Source organism: Malaya genurostris, chromosome 3 (genome assembly GCF_030247185.1).
Source record: "Malaya genurostris strain Urasoe2022 chromosome 3, Malgen_1.1, whole genome shotgun sequence".
Lineage (NCBI taxonomy): Eukaryota > Metazoa > Arthropoda > Insecta > Diptera > Culicidae > Malaya > Malaya genurostris.
The window spans coordinates 16,655,582-16,681,275 of NC_080572.1; the positions used below are offsets into that span (position 1 = coordinate 16,655,582).

The 25,694-nt window shown below is 35.3% G+C and overlaps 1 protein-coding gene across 1 annotated transcript in view; it reads left to right on the forward strand.

Annotated features, from left to right (window-relative positions):
• The first annotated feature begins 6,095 nt into the window (after positions 1 to 6,095).
• The window catches only part of LOC131435315 (MOB kinase activator-like 2), a 220,864-nt gene continuing 201,265 nt past the window's right edge, over positions 6,096 to 25,694 (forward strand). Inside the window, exons 1-2 of the mRNA XM_058603038.1 lie at positions 6,096 to 6,542; positions 12,479 to 13,681. Of these exons, the coding sequence (XP_058459021.1) occupies positions 13,677 to 13,681 (5 nt within the window). The 5' untranslated portion in view covers positions 6,096 to 6,542; positions 12,479 to 13,676. The remainder of the gene's footprint in view (positions 6,543 to 12,478; positions 13,682 to 25,694) is intronic.

A 25,694-nucleotide genomic window follows, 5' to 3' on the forward strand; every position in this document is an offset into this window, starting at 1 on the left:
AGGTCTTGACTTGGAACCGTTGTGTGAGAAGGAAGACATGGAAACACAACGAGCAAACAACATGGACAACGAGCTGAGCGAGGCTAGTGCTCTGCGGTACCTGCATAACGTACGGTAAAATTCTTCGTGGAACTCCACTAGTAATCCTCGAATAGTGGCCAACAAAGTGAAATACTGTTTCCACTGCTGCGCAATCAACCGACACAAAACAATTTTGACACCGGCATATTACACCGAATCCTACTGCCCAGAAAAGCTAGCAGTTGAAGTGTACGGATGAATCGCTGGAAGCAGATCATTGTCCTCGTTCGTTGGTTTCATCCATAGTTTAGATTAAATTCCGAAAATCGAGTTCATTTAAATGCATTTCTGCTTAATTTGGACAAAGTTTAACACTAATAAAACTATTCCACCGCAGTCAAAACATGTTTATTTGTTTTGGGGTTCCTTGGTAACTAGTCCATAGCAACTTAAACAGTGTTGCTCGAGAAGATTATTTTTATCATTTACAAGGGGTCGCTAGATTTGTGGTAACTGGCGGTGAATCGTTAGCGAACAGTTTTAATACTTATTTTTCTTCGGAGTGCCTGGTCGTGTCGTCGGTATATCTCTATTTGAATCTACACAACATTTGTACCAGACCGTGTGGGTGACCGGGATTAATTTTTATATATAAGGTTCCTCAACCACAATTCATCATTTATAAACAAGCGAACACTCAAAATTGGTATTTTTATGTATCAATAATGCATAATCGGTATTTCAGAAGAATATACCTCTATTACTGAATTGAGGGCAAATATCGGTATTATTATCGACAAATCGGTATACCTGGCAATGCTGCCACATTTTCAGTTATTCTTTTTTGTCCCCACTTAGATAAAAACGTTCAACGGTGGTCTTTATTGGTCCAATACGTTGGATCATTGGTCCAATGAAAGTCCAATCAATCGTTCAACGGGAGGCCAACACTGGACCTTCGTTTGCCGATTTTGAAACAGACCGTTGAAACGTATGCCTTTTTTTCGTTCAACAAACCCAGCAGACAGAGGTCCATTGTTGAGCCATTTTTAACATGAGGAGTTGGAGCCCCGTTGGACTAGTTTTACTGCAGAATTTCTGAAATTTATTCCACTTATTTATTTCAACTAACACTGCATACCTGCACAATACTTCTACTTCACGTAGAATAACAACAAATTTTCTTTCTATGTAAAGGTACCACTTAATTTTCACACTATTTTTGCAAGAGAAAAAACAACAACAAACCGTTCCAGCAATATTGAACGAATATTTCGTGCAATATGTCGTTCAACAAGCGCACAAAGACCAACAAAATTGAACGGTCTGCTGAGAGGGTCGTGAGACGATCGATATTTCGAAATTAAGGTTGTGAACCATTTCGCGGTTAATTTTAGCTTTTAGTTGAAATCTGACCATTAAGCGGTTATTCTGTGTCGCGTATTTAAATTTAACTAAAACTGCGGCCCGTTTAAAAATTTAATGGACGGAAAGTTATTTGGGTTTATTTTCCACTGTAAATAATTTCAACTAAAGAATTAATAGATTAAATAGAATTTTCATTGAAAGATTTTCTTCAGTGTCGAAAAATAATCAAGCAGGGTTATTTTTGACAACATCAAATTAACACGCTTAAAAATAGTTACTCAAAAAATGAGTAAGATCTCACTCATCTACAGAAAAAGTGGAACAACTCTAATTTAGAGTAACTCCGAAGTTACTCAAATTTGAGTTCTTCCACTGGAAACGATATTTCGGTAAAATCTACTCATTTACTGAGTAATACTTTATTTGTACATGTACCAAAAATAGAGTAACTATCACTCAAATTTTGAGTGAAATTTTATTTCACATATACCAAATTTGCAAAAAAATTGCTCCTTTTCTGAATGTATTGTATTAAAATATTAAGTAATTGAACTCAATACTATATCAAGTGGTGGTCGCTTGGAGTAGTGTGTCAATCGCAAATTAACATACATGCCAGTTACGCTCAGGCACCAATCATACACTGAGCTAAATTTTCATTTTCACATTATATGATATTCTAATGATTTTTCACTATTAGTATTTCCAATGATAGTTACAAAGTGTATTGAACATCATGTCAAAAATATAAGATAATCTTATGAAACATAAAATTCTTCGTAACGTAATTTTTACAAAACTTTCATATAACGAATGAAATTTCCAGTCTGAGTCAAATTTATTGGCACGCCCTATAACAATTATTAGATATCCACACAACATACATTGAAACAATTTATGAAGCGCATATTATATTCATTTCGAATTAATATAGATAGGTTTATCTATACCATATGACTAGTTTTATAAAATTTATATATAACTTTTAATGGAGGTGATCCTAGTTCTAAATAGCAGTTGTATATAGATCAAATGACTGCTATTTGATTGAATAAGTGATACATATAAGATTCAAATTTAAAAAAAATACTGGGATTATGGTGCTTAAGGGAATCAAAAACAACAATAAAAACTTATTGTTATAATTTTCGTATATGAAGAGTTTCATAATAAAATATTATTTTAATATTTCAACTACACTTACTTTTTTGGCACTGGCTGATTTCATCGGATATTTACTGTCACCAGACGAAACAGATGCACTCCGAAAAGCTGATAATCGGAAACTACTCCTTTTTTCGAGGATTAAAGCTATACTAGTCATCAGTTCCGTAAGGGAGCACCTCCTAATATTTGCGGAGGAGACGTGGGATCCAGAAACTAAAAATGAAAAAATTAAATCCTCATACTAAATGAGCTGTCTTGCCAGCGATTTTAAACAACAGAACTTCCTAAAAAACTGTCTGGAGCAGTCGATGAATATCGAGGACGCAACTCTTTCTGCAGCTTCAAGCAGTACGATTCACAACTATTCTTTTGTAAAAACACACTCCATTTTATGTCTAAGTAAAAATATTATATATTGTTATTTTCTTCAGCTGTCTCGTTTATCATTCCGGTTTTTGCAGACACAACACCGTTTGTGTTGAGCGACTCACCCTCGAAATATGCGATCTCACTAACAAAAAATACAACCTGTTGCTACAAATGGTTATTACAACTTTTAGACTGATCTTGCGAATAGTAACAAAAAAACGAGTTCTTGCATTAAACTCAAATTTAGAGTAGGAGTTACTCAATATCATTGATGATAACTGCTTAATTTTCGACGTTTCCATGTATCATTTGAAAATGAGTAACTAGTACTCAAACTGTGAGTAACTTTTTCTAAGCGTGAACCACTCGTGTGTCAGATTTTAACCAAAAGTTAAAATTAACCTAGGACAGGACCTGACAATTGTTAATCCACTTTTAGGACCAATTTCGGACCAGCTCGTGATTGGTTGAAATTGACATAAGCAAGTACAAGTTGTTGAAATCAATATTACTGCAGGGTGGTAGAAAAAGTGTTGTCAGTATCGTCGGTAACAATGTAGCTTGATATTGGATATTTTATTTTTCGGGTCATCTTTTCAAAGTTATTAATTTCAATAAGATTTAAGTTCAATTTGTTTTTAAGTCCTGTCAATGCGGAAAGTATACGAGTACATTTAACAATCACTGGATGATACAAAGAGAAAGCCTGAAATCACGAAGTGTGATATGGACGAGAATATTGATTATGTTGGTTGAGAATAGCACCGAATCTTTGGATACTTCTGTATGTTATTATTTTTCTCAAATAGAATATGTTGAATACCGACTTTAGTTAATAAAGCTGCAAAAACTAATTACCCAAAATTGAGTGTTTTAGAAAAATTTTATTAAGCTGTTTCAACTAAACGTTTTCTTCAAAACAAACATCTGATCAAAATGAATCCAGAGCTATATTTTTGACCGATATAACATTTGTCTAAGTGTTTTCAAATGATAAATAATTGCATGTTATAAGGGGAGAAAGTTTTCAGAATAAATAATTATCTCTACTGGTAACAGTGATCCCGAGGCATTTATTATTTACAGCAGGGAGCAACCGGAATAAGAAGTAAAATATTTTTCTGGAAAAGAAGCCAGTTGTCTGGTCCTGTCCTAGAAATTAACCACAATATTCGTGTAGTTCTGTTGTCATAAGTTATCGTTCAACGTTGCCATATATATATATATATATATATATATATATATATATATATATATATATATATATATATATATATATATATATATATATATATATATATATATATATATATATATATATATATATATATATATATATATATATATATATATATATATATATAATTATTTGTATAAATACTGATTTTCGGTTTTCGCCTGGGTTAGCATGAATCCCGGTCACAATTTCCTAGTGCCACATGTAGTAAAGATTTTGGTACAGATAGATTTTTGCGCCGAATAACGATTTTTGTAAGAATATTCTGGCAACTCTGATTATCGTTATGTAGTTATCGATTTACTGTCAACAAATTTCGCACACATTCAGATTATTTACATTTTATTAGAGTTTTCTCTCTTTCGCTCTGAACGTGAAACGCACCAGTGATCAACGTTGCCAGGTATACCGATTTATAGGTATTTATGCCAGAGATGCCATTTACACAGATTTATCTGTATTATACAAATTTTTACATACGCATACAGAATACAGATTTCTTAAATTTAATGCGAATCTCCCAAGAAGCAAAATAAAAAGTTTTTCGTATGTGCAATCTATTAGTATTTGATTGCAGTGATGAGAAGCAAAGTCTTGGACTCATTGAATCTACCATTCTACAGCAATAATGTGTTGGAATAACATCTTTTAACATCATTTTATTGTTAAAATTTAATTTTGTTAGTGAATACAGATAAATACAGTTTTTTTATAGAGAGTAATACAGATTTCCAAAGAAAATATCTGGCATCTCTGATTTATACAGATGTTTGACCTCTATACCGCAATACAGAAGTGTACTCTAATTGTAATTCATGGATCGTACAGATAAATACCGATTTTTGATGATAGCATGGATAGACAGGCGAAAAGGTTGCGCTTTTTTTTTGCTCACTAAAATGAGCTTTGGTCTCATTCCCGTTGGCGAGATTCTGATACCGGTATGGTACAAAAAGATTTTTGCGCCGAATACAACAAATTTTTGGAAAAATGACCTGGCAACGCTGCCAGCGATGCTAACCCTATAGATTTATCGGTAGATCTTCTGACTTTTGTGTATTTTGCGGATCTGCGGATAGACCTTTATACTCAGGCAAATTGAGTAGTGAAAACCATAAGACAAATCTTATGATGCAGCAAAATCACGAAAATCACCATTTCATAAGATTAATATACATCTCAGCTATCACTATTATAGTTTTCATGCGAACAGCTCACGAATTCAACAATATATGAGTTTTGTTTGTCATAGAAATTTCGCACAATGTTCCTAAAAATTTCGTTTGAATTCATAAGGCAACATTTTTATAGATATTTCATATGTCCAATCATTAAAGTTATCAAACATCAACCTTCAAAGATTAGTCGTTAAGAATTTCAAGCTGTTAATATTACGTAGATTTTTTATCTATTTGTATTTGGTACGGACTATTTTTATATATAAACATATTTTTAGATGTATTTAATTACTTATTTTGTCCATATTTGGAGCGAAGAGTTGTCAGTCGAAAGAGTCGCACATGGCAAGTTGGTATCAAAGTAACATATCTCGGTTGATTTTTCATTAGGGCGTATAAGCAAGTGACAGTTTCTCTTTGTTTACTTTCTCTTCTATTAAATACCAAGCGGTTTCCACGTTTATCACTCAACTCTTAGCATAAAATGATACCCGAAACTTTCGTCTTTCGAACAGTGCAGTTAAATCAAAGAAAAACTCTTTATAATCACATCACAATAATCGAAAGAGAGAGTGATTAAAGAGAAACTGTTACTTGCTTATACGCCCTAATGAAAAATCAACCGAGATATACGAGTGTAAGTAGACTTGGAGCCAAATCTACGGTTTTGACCTCAGGAAAAAATGGCATCACTGACACGCATACATTACAAATTAGTTCTCCAACTTTTGTGACGAGAGAGCTCAATCAAATCAACAATGGCTGAATACTGAGCGAATATCTTCTTTCTCGCAGATTGCGGATTATGTGTGAAATAAGTGAAAATCGTCAGTGCAAACGGTATCATATTTATCTATTAGTGCAGTTTTCCCGTAGTTCGATCTTCGGTGTCTTAAAAAAACATTAAATTCTAAGCGATGTGATCAAGTCGAAGTGCAAAAATCTAATTAAAAAAATATAACGTTTTCTGTGGTTCTCGATTCCCACGATATGGTTCACGAACGCAAAATATCAATTTTCCTCTTCCTGATTGTGTAAATTTACTACGGTGTGAGTGGAAGCGCAGTGTTTTGACTTTTTGACGTGCGAGTATAATCTTCTTCGTCGAGGAAAGGTGACAAACGAAACTGACTCGGTTTTCAAAAGCATTTCGATTTACCTGAACCTATCTTGCTTCTATAATTGTTGATCAACACAAAAAAGTAAGTTTTTGTGCTCTATTTTCTACAATAATAATAGTTGTTCGATTCCTGAAGCTTATAATAAAGATTTCAATACTACTAGATTTTTCTACTCAATTATAATTTAGCCACTAAAAAATTTATCATGGATTGTTTTATTCAATAGAGTGAAGTTATAAATTTTCAATTAGAAACAATACAAATAGTAAAATGCTGTGTTGAATAATTTTAAGCAAAATAGACTGTGTGTATGTTCATTTTTTCTTCGAATACTGAAGTTGTAATTAGATTATACCTAGGATATTTTTGTAAAAAGTGTTTTACGAAAACAAAACCAAAAATTCACGACTACAACTTCTGTTCTTTCTAATCTTTCGGTATATTTTTCTCGACGAAAAACAGTGCACTTCCCAGAAAAATCGAGAAAATACAGTACATTGACCTTTAGAAAACAGTACATTCTGCAGTACACATTTTATAAAAAAAAAAAAAAAATTTGTTGATCATTTCCATCATTTCAATCGAATTTTTTATTACCCAATGGAAAAAGATATTTTCAGTTCATCAAAAACTAATACAAAATGAATTAATCATCAATCGCCATTATTTCCATGGGAAAATACAGCACAATCAGTACAGTATTTTTAAGAAAAAAAAAACAGTACGCATGATGTGGGTCAAGGATACAGTACAATACTGTAGATTTACGATTTCTGTTTATAATTTTTTTTAAGCTTAACGTAAAACAACGTTTCGCATTTGGCTCATCAGTGCAATAGCAGATTATGTTGGACTGCTAATGTCACCTCGCGGATCACTATCATTCGTTTTTCTGTTAATATATATATATATATATATATATATATATATATATATATATATATATATATATATATATATATATATATATATATATATATATATATATATTTTATATATATTTATATATATATATATATATATATATATATATATATATATATATATATATATATATATATATAAATATATATATATATATATATATATATATATGTATATGTATAAATATATATATATATATATATATATATATATATATATATATATATATATATATATATATATATATATATATATATATATATATATATATATATATATATATATATATATATATATATATATATATATATATATATATATATATATATATATATATATATATATATATATATATATACTTTGAACATATCTTGAAAAAAGTCCAGAGAGTCAAAAAATTTGTTCAAATCGGTGCTAAACCGGACAGATTAAATATCTTATAAACCGGTAATTGTTTTGATCCATGGTTCAACTACGTAAACTCGCTTTCATGTGACAGACAGACGTCAGTTAGTTTGATCACGTTGAGTCAATTTAGTTTTGCGTCAATCGTGTTCATGTCAAAACGTGTTCGTTATTTATAATTCTTTTTGTCCTTAAAAATGCCCTACTCTTCACTACACGGGACCAGGTGTCAACTAAAACATGCTAAATTTTCCGTGAACCTTTTTCTGTCATATTTTTGAACACTTATAACTCAGTCATTTGTCGATAGATTTATACAGTTTAACTATCAATCGATTCGGAAACATTTAACTTAAACATATGAGGCAACGTCGGTTGAGTATTTCAGTAGTGTACTATGAAAAATCGGTTTAAATTAACCTATGTTTTCACGAGCAAATCACAGTTTGCCATAATGATGTCATCCACGATTGTTCTGGACAGAACAAATCTCACAAAAAAGAATCTAAGGTCCTTTTTACCGGTATCACTACACGGTGAAAACCAAGTGTAGTGATTGTGACCTTTATAGGTATCACTTCACGGTGGAAATCATTTGAAGTGAATGTAGGTCCTTACTACGGAAGTCGCTTCAGAGAAAAAAGTAATTACTTAGATTAGCTTGTGGTTATTACGAACATCACATCACCAAAATTCTGTTGGAAAATTGCTTTTTGTCGCTACAGTGATTATTTCACTGTGTGTGATATTGGTAAAAGGGAAAATCAAGTGAAGTGACATGTAAGTGAAGTGAATGTGAAAGTGGAAGTGATACTGGTAATAAGGGCCTAAATATATGTGCCGACACATACTTAGCTCAGCAAAGGCTTGGATGTGGCGCGAATGGAAGTGAATGATAAAAATAAAAGTTACACCCATTGGCTCGGTGGATGGTCGCTTTTGCACTGATTGTGGTGTGTGCATGCCATTTTCTGTCTGCTATCCACCGTGGTCGCTTGAGTATATTGAAAACCATTTGATGTTAATTTTGATTTCCGGTAACTAGCATGCTAATTTAGAACTTTCGGCGATAGATTTTCGAACCGGATTTGAAGCGTTTTTTTTGGCTTAACTGACATTACATAGCCCATCCATGTGGGAATAATGCGATAGTTTAGTTTACATGTCAATATTGCATTCTATAATGAATTCAGTTACAATAAAAGTTCTATATCGTATCGTATCGGAGCGCTTGTATCTCGGTGATTTGTTGATTAAGTTAAATGTGGCAATAACTTCATTCGAAAGCATTATTTCAATATTGTACGCTTAAGAATAGATTGATTTGAATAGGATGAAGATAAATTTTGAAACTTTGTTGCTTGGAATATCGCTAAAACACGATCTTCTCTTTATTTATCTTTGATAGTGTGAACCTTTTCTATCTCTATTCACCTTTTATGGTATTATCAGCAAAATTCGATATATATATATATATATATATATATATATATATATATATATATATATATATATATATATATATATATATATATATATATATATATATATATATATATATATATATATATATATATATATATAAACTGACAAAATTAGTATTCTATCTGTGGCGCGACATGTGTCGACAAGTTAAGCCCGTATCCGAGCGAATTGCGCTGCGGTACGCTACGCGCGTGCGGGTCGTAATTTCAAAAATCACTGCTCCGAAAGTATTGAAAGTATCCACTCTGAAACTTTGCCAAGATTTAGTTAAAAGATTTTGAATTTTTTTATTTGTTCATTAATTTTTAACTTTTTTCATTTTATTAACTTTAAAGTTTGTTTTATGGAATCGCTTATTTGAAAGCTAAGGAAAAGACGCACATTTCATGTCTTGGACGAATTTTTGTATCTTTTTTAGATTTGACAGTATAGGCTGTTGAAAAAAGGCTCTTTTTCGAAAACGCGAAATTTCAAAAAATCATATCTCGAGAAATTTTACGTACCATATTGAAATAAAAAAATACGTGTCGAATATTTTCGAGTTATTTACCTTTATTTTGGGTGGCTTATTTAGCGCTAGTGCTGAAAAGTTTAAGCACCTCGAAAAAGTCCTCATGCAAAATTTGAGCTAAATCGGTCATGAGTAAGGGGTGCTGCCCAGCGGTTAAAGTTTGAAAATTTTCGATCTTGATAAAGCACCATAGGGGAGAGTACATGAAATTTCCGAAATCGAACCGTTTTTTTTAAATTTTATTTTTTAAAAACCTTAAAATTGCATGAAACGTGGAGATTTAGTGTTATCTCAAAAAAATTTTTTTTTTTCGAAAATCGACTTTCTGGGACTTCTTCTCTTTCACGCATCATGAGTGCGTTTGTTTATTTCCTTTTACCTCTTCCACTGAATCGCACCAAAGTGCTAGAGCATTAGCTAATAAATTCTCTGAGGTGGATGCAGATACTTTCACAGAGGTGTACACGCCGGTGAGCACTCTGGTGTATGGTTTGCGTAGAAGAAGCGTGGGGCACGCAAAATCAGCAAAATAAAACAATTTATCGTTAAATTTTCAGTTCTCATTGCAATTTTTTCATAGCAAGGCAAGATCTACTCTCTATTAACTCTGTTAACTTGGGTGTATTTAGGCGAGAGCACGTGAGAGTGATTCGTGCGAAGAGAATGTTATTCTCTCGCACCAGCTTCTTTCAACACAAGAACGCACTCAAAGTCTGTCTGTCTGGACACTGAGAAGAAGTGCGCTTTCCTCTTTGTGTGGAGCGGAGCAAATGTATCCGCAGTGTATAATTGAAACCTACGCTCTGGTGTATCACTCTAGTGAAATGCCATCTCTGCCAGAAAGTCGATTTTCAAAAAAAGAATTTTTTTTCGAGACATTTCATGCCATGCAATTCTAAGACTTTTGGTTATGGTGATTTTTCAAGATCTATGAAAATTCCACTAAGTGGACTAAGAAGGTTTTTTTTTCTTCTCATACAAATAGGCAACGCAAAAGTCAAGCGCTTGGTTGAAAAAATGATGCCTTCTATGTGATATAAACACTGAAGAATGCTTTTGTGAACTACTCGATTCAATCTGAATTAATTGTTGTCATATATGAGTCCAAATTAGTGTCACAAATTATTCAATTAAAAGATAAAAAATATTTGTATGAGACTGTTTTGAAGAAAGAGGAAGCCATTATCACACCACTAGGTGGATTAAGAAGGGTTTTTATAATTATTTCTGGGACATCATTTTTATGCAACAGTTCCCGTGTTATGACGATTTGGAGGAAATTCATGTAAAAGTACATTAATCCTTTCAAAAACTACAAGGATCAGTCCCAAGGGGGTTGTTCGAGCCGTTGATGTGGAACAAGGCAACCAAAATTTCCAATGATTGACATTTTCAATTAATCGTCACACTTTTGAATCCGCAAATGCATAAGAGTCTGCTTAGATTGATCCTTATTAGGAATCAACACCGAACACGCGAACCCAGAATATAGACTCTATTTATCGTGATTTGTATTTGTTTCGTAGCCGACGAAATTACATCAATAGCCCAAATGTATACAATTAAATGTTTATACATGCTTGCGATACGGATATCGATATTTAAGCTTCTCTTCACCAAGCTTGTGCTCATGTTTTATATGCAAGCAGTTATTTTTATAGCGTTTCTCTAGCATTACTACCATTTTGCGATTTCGGTTGAAGCGATAAAATATTTCTCATTATCAATCGAGTTCATTTTATATAAATTAGTCTTATGCACTCAAAATTTACCCTGGGGTAGTTGTCAATTTCTCAGGCGAAACGACATAACATGGGATTTCATCCAATCTTGCATGACACAAGATCAGAGCATACCAATAAAAGCTTCAAATCGTTTATGGCACTTTTTATCTTGCTGTGTAGCAACAACCTACCTCTAGCAAGCTACGCATAAGACTAAAACGTTAGCTATAATTTCGCTTCTATTTGTAGATTCGCGTGCTTCCAACAGCTTTGCTTTTGCTTCGACTGACCAATCAGAGCGCTGCTTTCCCTTTGATATATCGCTTACTCCTTCAAAACTGTCGACTATGGCAGGGAAATCCGGTATGCCGGAGATTTTTTGTAGCCAAAATAGGACACTGCTAGCTATTAATCAACATTTCTATGATATAAAATTAAAAATACATGACTATGAACATTCAAATCAATACGTAGAAATATTTCCAATCAAGTGGTGACATAATATTAATAATTGATACAAAATTGACTGAGCTGTAATTGTTCAAAACCTGACTACATTTCTACGTGTATTTTTCTTGAGTTTCTAGTTTGCACCGCTATATAGAAAACAAAAATGTGTTCCACATTAAAAATCCATCTTGAGTCGGGACCAGTTCAGCTCCTTCCGTGCAAAATAGACGATTTTCCATACTGGAGACGGATGCAAAGTTTCATCGCAATCGTGGTATGTGAAGTCAGTTGATTTTTTTTATTTTTTCACTGATATAGATCGACTAACTTAAAAAAGATAGTTCGATCAACTAAGAATTTTTGAAGCTGACTTAAAATTATTGTGGTCAACTATCAGCAATGCAATTTTTTGAATTTTGAGATTCATGGAAATTTTAAACTTTCAGAACTTCTTTTTTTCTCGATGAAAGGCAAAAATATATTGGCTGAAATCTTAACCTTTCGTTTCTTGTTTTCAGCGGCCCATAGTAGGATCCCAGCGCAGTGCGAGATCTTCTGTTGCCGTCCTGTAGAGATGCGCTTTCCAGGAGAGGACAAACCAGTTCTGTGCTAAGAAAAGAGAGCGAGAGCAAGGAAGAAACGTACCAAGCAGGTGTATAATATTCGACAACGAAAGAGAGATATCAGGTTCCGTTCGTGACACAGCATAAGGCAACCCGCGTGAGTGACGTGAAAAATTGTTGTGTAAGTTCCGAAGTGAAAAGCGGAAGCAAAATCTGTTACGGAAACCTACGGCACTACTTCCAAGTCGCACTGGCAGCTTCCCGCAGCAACCCTCGCAGCTGCTGCATTCGATGGTTTCTAGTGTTAGCATAGCATTGGCAGCAAAATGATGACGAGTCACGGCTACGATGCACTGTAGGACGTTCGGTGGTGGATTGGAAAAAAAACTGCTATTTTTAAAGTCGTCGGACACATCGGACGGTCGTGTTCAGAAGTCGCAGTGAAAAATATGTCATTCCAAATTTAAAGATAGTTTGTGTGTGGAATGTTTCCTTCCTAGAAAATGAGGAAAGTCTAAGGTGTTTACGTGAGAGAATAAGTTTTTAAACTCTTCATTGGCGTATCCTTCCCCCAGTAGAACACCATTCCTATATTCGCGAGTTGAGGGGTCAGAACTAGACCGCGAAGTAAAAAGAAGCTCTTCTCGAAGTTGTGTTTTATCGTTATTTCGGTAGTCGACCCAAGAGTCAAAATAAAAAAACCAATTATTGAAAATCATTTCGCAGCAATCCAGATGAAGAGTGTGGTTTGCTTGAATAGCTTGAAGATTCTTCTACTACAAATGTAACGATCCCATTGCTTACAGGAAAATGCGAGTGTGTGTTGATATCAAAATTCAATTATCTTGAAAGTGTACTTAGATCGTAGCTGGAAACGAAACATAAAGTGCTCCGTTATCCCCTATATAAAAGTGAATTGTTATATAAGAGTGTTATTTTTGGTGATTTGTCCAGTTCCAGTAGGACGACCAGCAGCAGCAATTGAAGGCTGTTGGTCACAAACATAGCAGTTCCTAATACCTGGTTCAGGTGGGGCTTTGAACTATACTCGACCCGTTACAATTCTACTTTTGCTGAGTGATTCAAGTAACTAGAAAAGGCCGTCAAACTGGAGCGACTTCCAGAATATCTGCGTGACACCGTGGACTGGTTTATGGGGTAAGTAGGGTATTGCTGGTAATATCGCGCTGTCCTTCCTAGAGTGTGATTTCGCAGTTACAGGTTTCCAACTATATGCAGTTATCTTTGTTTCTTTCTTTATGTGCCATCGGGTAAGGTGAAAGCTGCATCTATGTTTGGAGTAATAGTAGAGGGTAGTCTGTATTTTCTCTCGTTGGTCGGCATCGTTTTGGTGTTGGAGGGCAGTGTTGTCAAAAATATCATGGTCAGTAGTGGGATGTTGGCCACAGTACCATAATAAAGTAAATTCAATATTTCAATCAGTTCTAAATTTAGCTTCAGCTTTGTTGTAATAATAACGGGGCAGTTACTAAGAAATACAGTACAAATAACTAGGACAAAAAAATCGAACCGGCGGAAGCATTGCTAAACGGAAACGACTTTATTGTACAAAGCATTTTCATCGTTTCACTGGTAGCACTGTCCAAACCAATCTCTGTAACTAACTGCTAGTACCATGGCTACAACATTGTATATATGCGTAATCATATGATTCAACGATACATTTGCATTATCATGCTCACCCGCATAGCGTTTTGGCTACCTGGGCAGCCATGGCCACCAGACGGCTACCAAAATCGATTCAGTGACGGTTGTCAAATCCAATTTGACAAAACAAAGTCGCCTGTATCTAAGTTAGCCAAGCGTTTTCATCTTCTCACCTTCGCTGAAAATGTCAAAGATTTCAATGTGGAAAAATCCTGGTGGATACGGTTGTATCGTTTGAGTTGTATTTCTGGCAGCGGCGAGGCAGTCGGTCACCAGAATGTCTGCCAGCTATATTTTTATAGCTGGCAGCGTCTAGTCAGCCATTTGGCAGCCATGCGTATGCGGGCACTACTACACGGTCGTCATGGGATCATTGAAAAAAAAATACAGCGAAGGACTAAATTCGTCCTTTCGAAAATATTTCTCTCTCTCTCTCTCTCTCTCTCTCTTTTCCAGGTGATTCTCTCTTTTTCTTCTCGAACTGTATCTATATCGTTGTATGTATTTGTTTGCGCTACTATAACCGAGAGAGTTTCGTCCTGCTGCGCTATTTATTTGGTTGGCCTTTTAAATATCACGCGATACTGTTTTGGTTATCGCAAACACGTAATGTGGTGGACATCTATATAACCAGATGTTGATTTTTCTTCAGAGTTAAATCAGCACGACACTCTCTGCAAAGGAAGTATAACTTCGAATATATTGTGGCTTTTTATGTGATCCGACCATATTTTGCTTCTGTGACGTCTTGGTTATAATTACCATTTATGGGTGGTATCTTAAACTTTGTTTCGCACCTGTTTTTGCTGGCTAAGAGACAATGTAATCTAAACACTGACATATTATTTTGTACTTGTGAGCTTGCCGAAAAAGTATTACTACTGACATTGTTGAAAGGAAAAGTTTTTGTAATGGTTCAATTAATCTGTTCATTCGATTATTTTCATGTATTTTCTTATCAGCTGAGTAACGCACCAATACGACCGGAATACAGTTTTGAATTTGTATTCCATAGAGCATGTTTTGCTCAATCTTGATCTAAGTTTATATCGGAAGTTGATGCTGAAATCAGATTTTTTTTGGTATTAAGTACTCTGAGGCAATGTCTGAAATTACTAACATTGGAAAATATCTTGTTGCTATCGTTTGAAAATGTTGTGACAGTGTTCAGTTTATAACAGGGTATCGTGAAAAAAAAATCTGGAAAATCAGGAAAGATCAGAAAATTCAATTTAATCTTGAATTTACAAAGAATTTGAATTCGAATCAGTGAAAAAAAATGTAGGTCATTTTCTTAGCAAAGGTTAAGCACACCTTATTTAATATTGTGGGATGCAAACAGGAATTAATTTACCGTCGAAAAAGTTGATTTTTTTTCACAGTAACATCACGTTCCAGAAAACCATTGCTGTTTTTGTCAATTCGTTACTAACAGGTGATTAGGGCATATCGTACGATTGCCCTTGCGAATGCTACAAAATATAATACTCATTGCACGGTTATATAACTTCCATATACACAATAAAAAAAACTGCATAACTCTGAAAATTCGCATAAAAAAAAACCGCATAACTCTGAAACTTCGCATAAAAAAGTCGCATAAAACACCGCATAAAAAAGACCGCATAAAAAAAGACCTTAGTGTATATATGATGCCAAAAATCAGTTTTCACAGTGATTGCATAACCTTTCTATATGAAAAAAAATTAAAAAAAAAATTTCTTAATTCAACCAGTGGTTAATTATTGTAACAAAAAAATGTTTCAATGAGACTATTAGAACGACTAGAGAAAGTCATTACCACTAATAACTTTCTCTAGTCGTTCTAATAGTCTAATTGAAACATTTTTTTATTACAATAATTTCTGATATTAAATTGCTGATTTTTGACAAATTGATGCAGATTGATTCGGTTAGTTCACGAAACATACTCGACAACGTTTTTAAAATCTGTTGCTCACTTTCTGGAAACATGTGCGAATAGAAAAAACGCGATTTGGCGGCTACGTCATTGATACGGTTATATTTCTGGAACAGGAAGTATCAACAATTTGATTTTCGAAATTTATGAATGATTCAATGGTAACTTTCAAACGAGTATACGATTGTTGAAATCGGTTCAGCTATCTTTGAGAATATTGAGCGGAGGAAAAAAGCGTTTTGTCAGTTACGTGATTTATATCATTATATCTCTGAAACCTAGGAATGTCTTCATGATTTTAATCTTCAAAATTGATACACATTTTTAGATTTCTTTCAAACATGAAACCTTTGGTTTTATCTCAGGAACCGACAGAGATAGCCAATTGATCTTCGAACTTGATTAACAATCCAAGAATAGCTTTCGAATGAGCATAAGTTTGTAAAAATCGGATCAACCATTTCCGAGAAAATTGAGCTGAGGTCAGTTAAAGGTATTTTTCGGTCGAGCTGAGTCGAATGGTATATACTAGGGGTCTCCGAAGCTTTGATCTGACTTTTGATTTTTCCAGTAATCTAATATTTCACCTTTCTATAGAGAAAGGCAAAAAATGTCTGTCTCTAATTCAGGGAATACTTAAAAACATTAGTGCTTATTTACACATCGCGTATATTCATGTACTTTTTGTGGACACATGCAGGGTGGCAAGTGACCGGGAAAACCGGGAAAAAGTCCGGAATTAAATTTCACCGGGAAAAGTCGGGAATTAATCTCAGTAACGATTTTCACTATCATGGTTTTCCTCATACAACAGATGAAAAGTTGGAGGCAATACTCGATTTTGTGTTTGAACGAGAAGTTCAGTACTAGTTCTGAAACATCTTTTTCTCCCACACAGGTTCAATGGTGCACAATCCATTGGAAATAGGCCCATGCCTCATTCAACAGTTTTTGTATGGGTTTTTAAATCAATAAGAACTTTCTTAGTTTTTATTTTCATGAGATTTTTTTATTTTGGCTCATTTGCACTTAAGCTTAACGAGGCCGTTTAACACTAAAAAAAGGCGGGTGGGTAATGTCAGAGACATAACTGGATGTCGTGAATACGAAAACAACTGACATGTTCCTTAACACTTCCGAATATCAATTGTATGAATTATGTACGCATTCCCCTTTTTCACATTTTTCGCAAAAACAAAGAACGCTTCATTTGATCTCGATTACTGTGAATTTCACACAGCGAAAAGTGCACAAATCTAAGCAAACTGTTCTTGATTTGCCATTAGAACAGCTGATATTGTGCAATGCTCTCCACCGTTGTTTTTTTTTCCAATGCTAATGACTGGCAGCTGTGACGTAATCGCTCTTGTCGAAAGCGAAACTAGCTGTGCAGACGACACAAAACACATCTGCTCGCAGGGGCGATAGAATCCAAACTGATTGAATTTTTGTTAAGAGATTTCCTTTTATGTGATTTCGTTTGTAGCTTTTTCACTAATGGGCGGTCCTAACGGCTATAAAAATAGCCGCATACAGAATTTTATTGTCGATTATTTCATTTCGGATTTGCATAATTTATTGAAAGAAACTATCAATATACTGTAGGGATTCGTTTCCAGCATTCAGAAGAGTCAAATTGCGTAATTCTCTACGACATTAAACTCTAAAACATTTTTTGCAAAAAAGGCTTCACTTGATCTCGATTAGTGTGAATTTCACACAGCGAAAAGTGCACAAATCTAAGCAAACTGTTCTTGATTTGCCGTAAACTGAGGATATTTCCCTACGATTTTCGAACAACAAATCCTAATAGTTCTTTAGAAAACTTTTAGAGCCATTAGAACGGCTGATATTGTGCAATGTTCTCCACCGTTGTTTTTTTCCTAATGCTAATGACTGGCAGCTGTGACGTAATCGCTCTTGTCGAAAGCGTGCAGACGACACAAAACACATCTGCTCGCAGTGGCGATAGAATCCAAACTGATTGAATTTTTGTTAAGATATTTCCTTTTATGTGATTTCTTTTGTAGCTTTCTCACTAATGGGCGGTCCTAACGGCTATAAAAATAGCCGCATACAGAATTTTAATGTCGATTATTTCATTTCGGATTTGCATAATTTATTGAAAGAAACTATCAATATGCTGGAGGGACTCGTTTCTAGCATTCAGAAAGGTCAAATTGCGTAATTCTCTACGACATTAAACTCTGGAACATTTTTCGCAAAAACAAAGAAGGCTTCACTTGATCTCGATTACTGTGAGTTTCACACAGCGAAAAGTGCACAAATCTAAGCAAACTGTTCTTGATTTGCCGTAAACTGAGGATATTTCCCTACGATTTTCGAACAACAAATCCTAATAATTCTTTAGAAAACTTTTAGAGCCATTAGAACGGCTGATATTGTGCAATGCTCTCCACCGTTGTTTTTTTCCTAATGCTAATGACTGGCAGCTGTGACGTAATCGCTCTTGTCGAAAGCGTGCAGACGACACAAAACACATCTGCTCGCAGTGGCGATAGAATCCAAACTGATTGAATTTTTGTTAAGAGATTTCCTTTTATGTGATTTCGTTTGTAGCTTTTTCTCTAATGGGCGGTCCTAACGGCTATAAAAATAGCCGCATACAGAATTTTATTGTCGATTATTTCATTTCGGATTTGCATAATTTATTGAAAGAAACTATCAATATACTGTAGGGATTCGTTTCCAGCATTCAGAAGAGTCAAATTGCGTAATTCTCTACGACATTAAACTCTAAAACATTTTTTGCAAAAAAAGGCTTCACTTGATCTCGATTACTGTGAATTTCACACAGCGAAAAGTGCACAAATCTAAGCAAACTGTTCTTGATTTGCAGTAAACTGAGGATATTTCCCTACGATTTTCGAACAACAAATCCTAATAGTTCTTTAGAAAACTTTTAGAGCCATTAGAACGGCTGATATTGTGCAATGCTCTCCACCGTTGTTTTTTCCCAATGCTAATGTCTGGCAGCTGTGACGTAATCGCTCTTGTCGAAAGCGTGCAGACGACACAAAACACATCTGCTCGCAGTGGCGATTGAATCCAAACTGATTGAATTTTTGTTAAGAGATTTCCTTTTATGTGATTTCGTTTGTAGCTTTCTCACTAATGGGCGGTCCGAACGGCTATAAAAATAGCCGCATACAGAATTTTATTGTCGATTATTTCATTTCGGATTTGCATAATTTATTGAAAGAAACTATCAATATGCTGTAGGGATTCGTTTCTAGCATTCACAAGGACCAAATTGAGGAACTCAATGCGATATTCACCACTTTTCGGAACATTTTTCCCGGACGATTTGTTGTACAGCAGCAGATATTTTGTTCTCTTCCTTAGAACGCGTTCTGATTGGCTGGTGTTGACATGGAGCAAATGAGACAGGTTTTTCAATAGTGTACTATTGAAATACTTCAATGCTTTTGCTATACACGTTTAAATTGAAAAATTTCGATTCTATTGGTAGTTAGATTATATAAATCCTTTCACATATCACTGAGCTATGAGCTTTAAAAATACGAGAAAGGCAAACGCGCCTTATGAATTATCCTCTTTGATACTCGTTTATACCAAACATTTCAGAAAAGTTTAATTTTGAATTATTTGAGACTATGTCACAAAACTGAAAATTTTATCATAAAATTGTGATCATATTTCCATGTCGGCATGTCGCAAGTATTATGTTGATTCATTAGATACAACAATAGATATTCACGATCAGAAACTTATCACTCTCTCAGAGGGTAAATTTTGAAAAGGCACCCCATAGTAAAGTAAGTCGTATTCACGACAAAAATGGGTTGTGTAGAGGTACAGTAAAGTAAATTCCGCATAATTCTTTAGGAGTATTATTATGGTTTTAAGAAGAACCGAATAGAAGTCTGGAATAGAGAACTGGACCCTGAGTTCAAGACCTAAATTTAGATCCAATAACAGACTCAGAATCCAGTTTCAGTCGCTGCTGGTACTCGCCTTGATGGCCAGCAAGCGAATTAGAGATGCGACCTGAGCGTTTGAGGTTTTTAACCACGCAGAAGGTGCATTCTCCGTCGCTGCTGGTTAACTCCCGCTGCTGCTGCTGGTCAAGGTCCTCTCGCCTCGATGGCCAGCAAGCGAATGAGAGATGCGACCTGCGACCACGCAGAAGGTGCATTCTCCGTCGCTGCTGGTTGATGATTCCACTCCCACGACGTCTGCTTCCATCGAACGCACGAAAAGAAATGATCGATTTTCGACCACGGTTCCCCTTTTATACGCATTCAGTTGAAGATATGTGCCTGACTACCTCAAAATCGTCGTCCTTGCGCGAAAAACCCAAGCGAAAGTAAAGAGTTTTCCGCGTTGTTTTCAAATTTTAAGAAAACTTAATTTTTGAGTTGTCTGCGGTTATCGCACACTGTTCAAAATATTATCCTGAATTCCTGATCATATTTTTGATGAAATGGTGAAATAATTATGTTGCTACCATTAATACAAGTCGAGATATTCACGATTAAGTTCTGCCCATTCTTCCATATGGCTAATTTCGAAAAGGCGCCCCATAGTAAAGTAAGTCGTATTCACGACAAAAACAATATTTTTCCTTATGGCTGGATCCAGTTGTCATCTTTTTCCTAGGAGGAGAGACTTTGGCCGAAAACCACATAAGAAGGTATAGTATTCTTCATGCGCCATTTAGAATACCGGGGAAAAAGTTCTTCCACTTTTCTTTTTCGATGGAAAGAATCTCTCCATACTGGGACATAGTTTTGCGAACATAAGGATCACATCTACTTGAAGGTAGATCATGCACACGCACTTCTATAGCACTATCTTCCATATATACTGGTATGTTGTACTTGATGTTTTCATTTTATAAAACTGGATAAACAACAGTATTTGTCTTGTTGCATTGTCGTAAATGCACACGTTTAATATCAAGATGCAATTATTTCTTAAGCAAACCTTCAAGTTCTCGTATCGAAGGGCGAATTTTGCACTGAAGTCAACAATAATTGTATTCTTTCGTAGCGGCGGTAGCTTTTGTTCGTTTGATTCACTCATTTCGAGATCGTTCTATTGTTCACTACACAATACTGTACTTGGCTTCTTCCGTCCCCAACGTAAGCGGTTTTGTTTTATCGACTGACTTGGATGAGATATGAAAGCGAACTGAGCTTTCTTAGTTGTCATCAATAACAGCACAATGAATGCTCATAATGAGAAATAAGGATGCTGAATTTTTTTTAAATCTCGATAAATATTAGAAAAGGTCCCAAGTGCAAATGACAGTTTCTCTTTGTTTATTTTCTCTTTCAATTATTTAAGCACATTCCTGTATTTTTAACATTTTCTTAACTGCAGATCGAAAGATGATGGTTTCAGCCGTTATTCTATGCAAAGTGTAGATAGAAGGGTTGCCGATAGGACCGTAATAATCGAAAGAGAGTAAAGAAAGATGAAATATGATTTGCACTCAGGACCTTTTCTAGTGTTTGTCTTCAAATTTCAGAATAAGTATGCATAATGGTAAAAGTAACATCAGGTCAGTGTTGGTGATTGCCGAAAGTTTTACAGAAGCTGCTCGATATTTATGTATATTGTATACAACATTCTCAATCCTGTAGAAGATGCTACAAGAACTCGAGTCTCTCAATGCATGAACCGCGAGAGAATTTTTCTACATTTCTTCGCTCCACTTCATACTCTGAGTATTTTACGGCCCTTAAAAAAATTACAGTCTGATAATGATTGGTGCTGTGTGGAATTTACCAAGAGAGAATCGATGATTCGACTTGATGATTCTTATACTAGGTTGCAATATTTCAAAACACGTGTGTGGAGCATTCACATACATTTCCATAGAAACAACTTATACAAAGGTTGTATGCACAAATTTAGAATAAGCGGCAATAGTAAAATGATTCTATCGTAGAATAAGCGACCGTTTGTTGCTTCAGAGAGAATCCCCACAGCAGCGAGCTAACCTTTGATTCTCAGACAGGTCATCGAGAGAAATTCGCTCTCCCACTGGTGTCTATTCTATGTTAAATGAACCATGCAGGTTACTTGTTGCTGCGATGATATCCGTCTCTCTTTGATGGCACTGATTGAATCGTGTGAAAAGATTGCTAGAGAGCGTTCTTTGATACAATAAAGCCATCCTTGCAGCAGGTAACATGAATTCTTAGAAGCCTTCATGTTTTGAAAGGCCAGTCAATGATTCACCTAATTTCATCGAAAATTTGTCTCAGTAATGTCAAATTGTGACAATACTTGTTTCGTGAACTTGGTATAGATTTCAATAAGATTCACAAAATCGACAAAGCTGACGACTTTCACCTTATCCACCGTTTGCAAGGAGTTTGAAGGGCTTTGAAATGACTGATGATATTTCAGGCAACCTATAAAACACCACCAATAATCGAATTTGATGATTTGAGCTGTGCCATCAATCGGCGTCATCTCAAGTGAGGTGACGCCAACCAGAAAGAAGAATAAGAAAAACATGATGTCACTTTTTATTGATTGTGTGACTAATACTTAATCCTATATACTTTTGTCTTGCCTTATAGTTGTTAGACCGTGCACTTTTGCTCACTTTGAATATGGTCTTGGAACCATTCCACAACGAAAAACTAAACCAACAGTAGACGTAAACGAAAGAAATTATTTAAAGATGGCAATAAAGAAGCGATTTTATTTGAAGAGAAGATCTTTTTTTGAGAAGTTGTAATAAGTTGTAACCAAGTTCTTATTTTAAGAACCAGGAAGCAGCCCGAGGTCACGGCATACCTTCAAGTGTCACAAATTGGATACTCGCTGATGGTCTGTTAAGGAAACCTAATAACCTTGGATTTCCGAATTATGGTTTTTCCGACGATTATCATATATTGATGACCGGTATAAGCGTTAACACTCTCCTTGATTTAATGCAGCAAGCCCTGCGTTCTGTTGAGTAATGGTGTCGCCAGGTTGGATTATCTGTAAATCCGGGCAAAACATCAATGCTTTTCACTCATCGTAGGATAATCACAGGAGCTAGTCCGTTACAGTTCTTCGGTTCAGAGGTTACTGTGGTTCATCAAGTAATTTACGTCGGGGTTATTCTTGATTCAAAACTGAATTGGTCGGATCACATTGACTTCAGGATTAAAAGAGCTTGCATGGCTTTCTGCCAATGCAGACGAATTTTTGGGAAATTATGGGGATTCAAACACAGGTACATTTATTGGATCTACACAACTATTGTTAGACCAATGTTAGAATATGGATGTCTTGTATGGTGGCAGAAACGAGAAGTGACGACAGTTCAGTCAAAGCTAAATCATCTCCAAAGGATGGTCCTAATGACGATGACAGGAGCATTCACGACAACTCATACTGCTGCTCTAGGGGGGCTACTGTGCATTAAACCACTACATGTGTTCCTAAAACAAGAAGCATTATCCTGTGCATACCGTCTTAAGGTTACAGGGCTTTGGAACAGTAACCCTATAGACTATGCTACTAGCCACACTCGATTGTGGTATCAAATGGTTACCTAGGATGAGTATTTACTCGCTCCTAGTGACCTAACTCTCACATGCAGTTTTCCTTCAAAAACATTCAATGTGAGCTATCCTTTTCGTGAGAAATGGTTGTCTGATGGTTTGAAACGACAACTTGATGAACACATAGTTTGTTATACGAACAGCTCTCTGTTGAATAGTCGTACTGATGCTGGTGCTGGTGTCTGCTGTCGTGAATTGAGGCTAGAGCAGTCTCATTCATTTGGTAAATACTGTGCTGTATTCTGAGCAGAAATCTACGCGATTCTGTGTGGAATACAATCGGAAGAAAATTTGGGGTAAACGAATTTATTTTTGTTCCGACAGTCTGCCTGACTTTAAAAGCCTGCCTTTAAAAGCACTCAGTTCGAATGATTCACGGTCGAATCTAGTGATAGCATATCGAACTCAAATTAAAGAACCCACCATTTCAAATGCTGTTTACTTTTTATGGGTACCCGGCCATTCTGGTATTACTGAAAATGAATCAGCTGATGAGTTGGCTAGAGCTGGTGAAATGAATGATTTCGTTGGTCCTGAACCAGCTTTACTACTTTCAACTAGTTGGATAAAGCACAAGATTCGTTCTTGGGCTGAATCCAAACATGTCAGCTACTGGTGCAGCTTTCAAACTTGCGCTAAGACAAAAGCATTTATACCAGATTTGAATCTGAAAATGTCAAACTGTCTATTGCATTTCTCCAAGCATCATTGCAGTATTCTAGTCAGAGCTCTGACTAGACATTGTAAACTCAACTATCACATGGTTACCATTCAGCGTGCTGAGTATCATTCGTGTGATTTGTGTGAATGCGATTACGGTACTTCATATCATCTGATATGTAACTGTTTCCCATTGACGCAACTACTTATTCGGGTTTTTGGTTCTCCATACATGGTTGAGTCTGTGTACGAGGAGCTAAAATTGAAGGATATTCTATCGTTTCTCACCCAATGTGCTAAGAAGCTAGAGTCAGAGGGGTTCATCGTTCTTGAAGTGAATGAATCCTTTCTATATTGACCTTAAATAGGTTTTAGCAGATTGTTAGGCATCCCTTATGGGGTGCTGAATTTACTTCTGCTCGTACATACTGCGAATCGTTCTGCATTCTTCCGGGAATACAGAATGGTGTCGCTTATGTAAAATCTCTAAATCCTCTCGGAGGTTGGAGGTTTATTACCTGTGCATTTTGGCACCTGCAGATCGTTCAGCATCCTTTCGGGGATGCAGAACGATTTGTTTCTTTGTGTTGTTTTTCCACCTCACCCACATCACAATTCCCTTCCCTTCATTTATGGATGGCAATAGAGAAGCGATTTTATTTAAAGAGAAGATTATTTCTATGAAGGAGTAGTAATAAGTAGTAATAAGTTAATTTCAAACAATAAAAGTTGTTTTAAGCATCAGATATGTAAAATGTTTTTAAATTGACCTGAAAAATCGGTCAGTCCTCCCTGAATTAAGTGATAGCATCAATGTGATATTACCGATAAAACGAAAACTTTGCAAATATTCAACATAGGACTGTGAAATGATTTCGGAAGTTATACGAGTATGTGTGTGTCACGTGAAAGCATGGAGCTCTGTTTGTCCTCCTCTTTAACTTTGGTTGAAAAATATTTTCGTTGTAACTGACAACTGGAAATCCAGTGATTCCATCACGTTCGATACGAGTGATATAAAATTGCAACTGATGCGCATTTGTCATATTGCGCACTGGTTGTGTATGCTTCTAGAAACGTGACTAAAACGGCTGTCGGTGGTTGTGTTTTCCAGATTTCAACTGAAGCGATGATGGCAATCCGAACGTCAACTAAATGCAAATAAGAACTAAAATTGCAAATAAGAACTAAAATCTGCAGAATTTCCTTCGATTTTGATCGATCTGTAACGAATAACAAATACCTGTTAACTTGTCAACATTCGTTAACTTTGAGAAATTTTCGGCAATTGATCGGATTGATTCTGTTTTTGCAGTGTACAAAGTTATATTTTCACAATTTTATTCATCCAAGTTCACCCAAT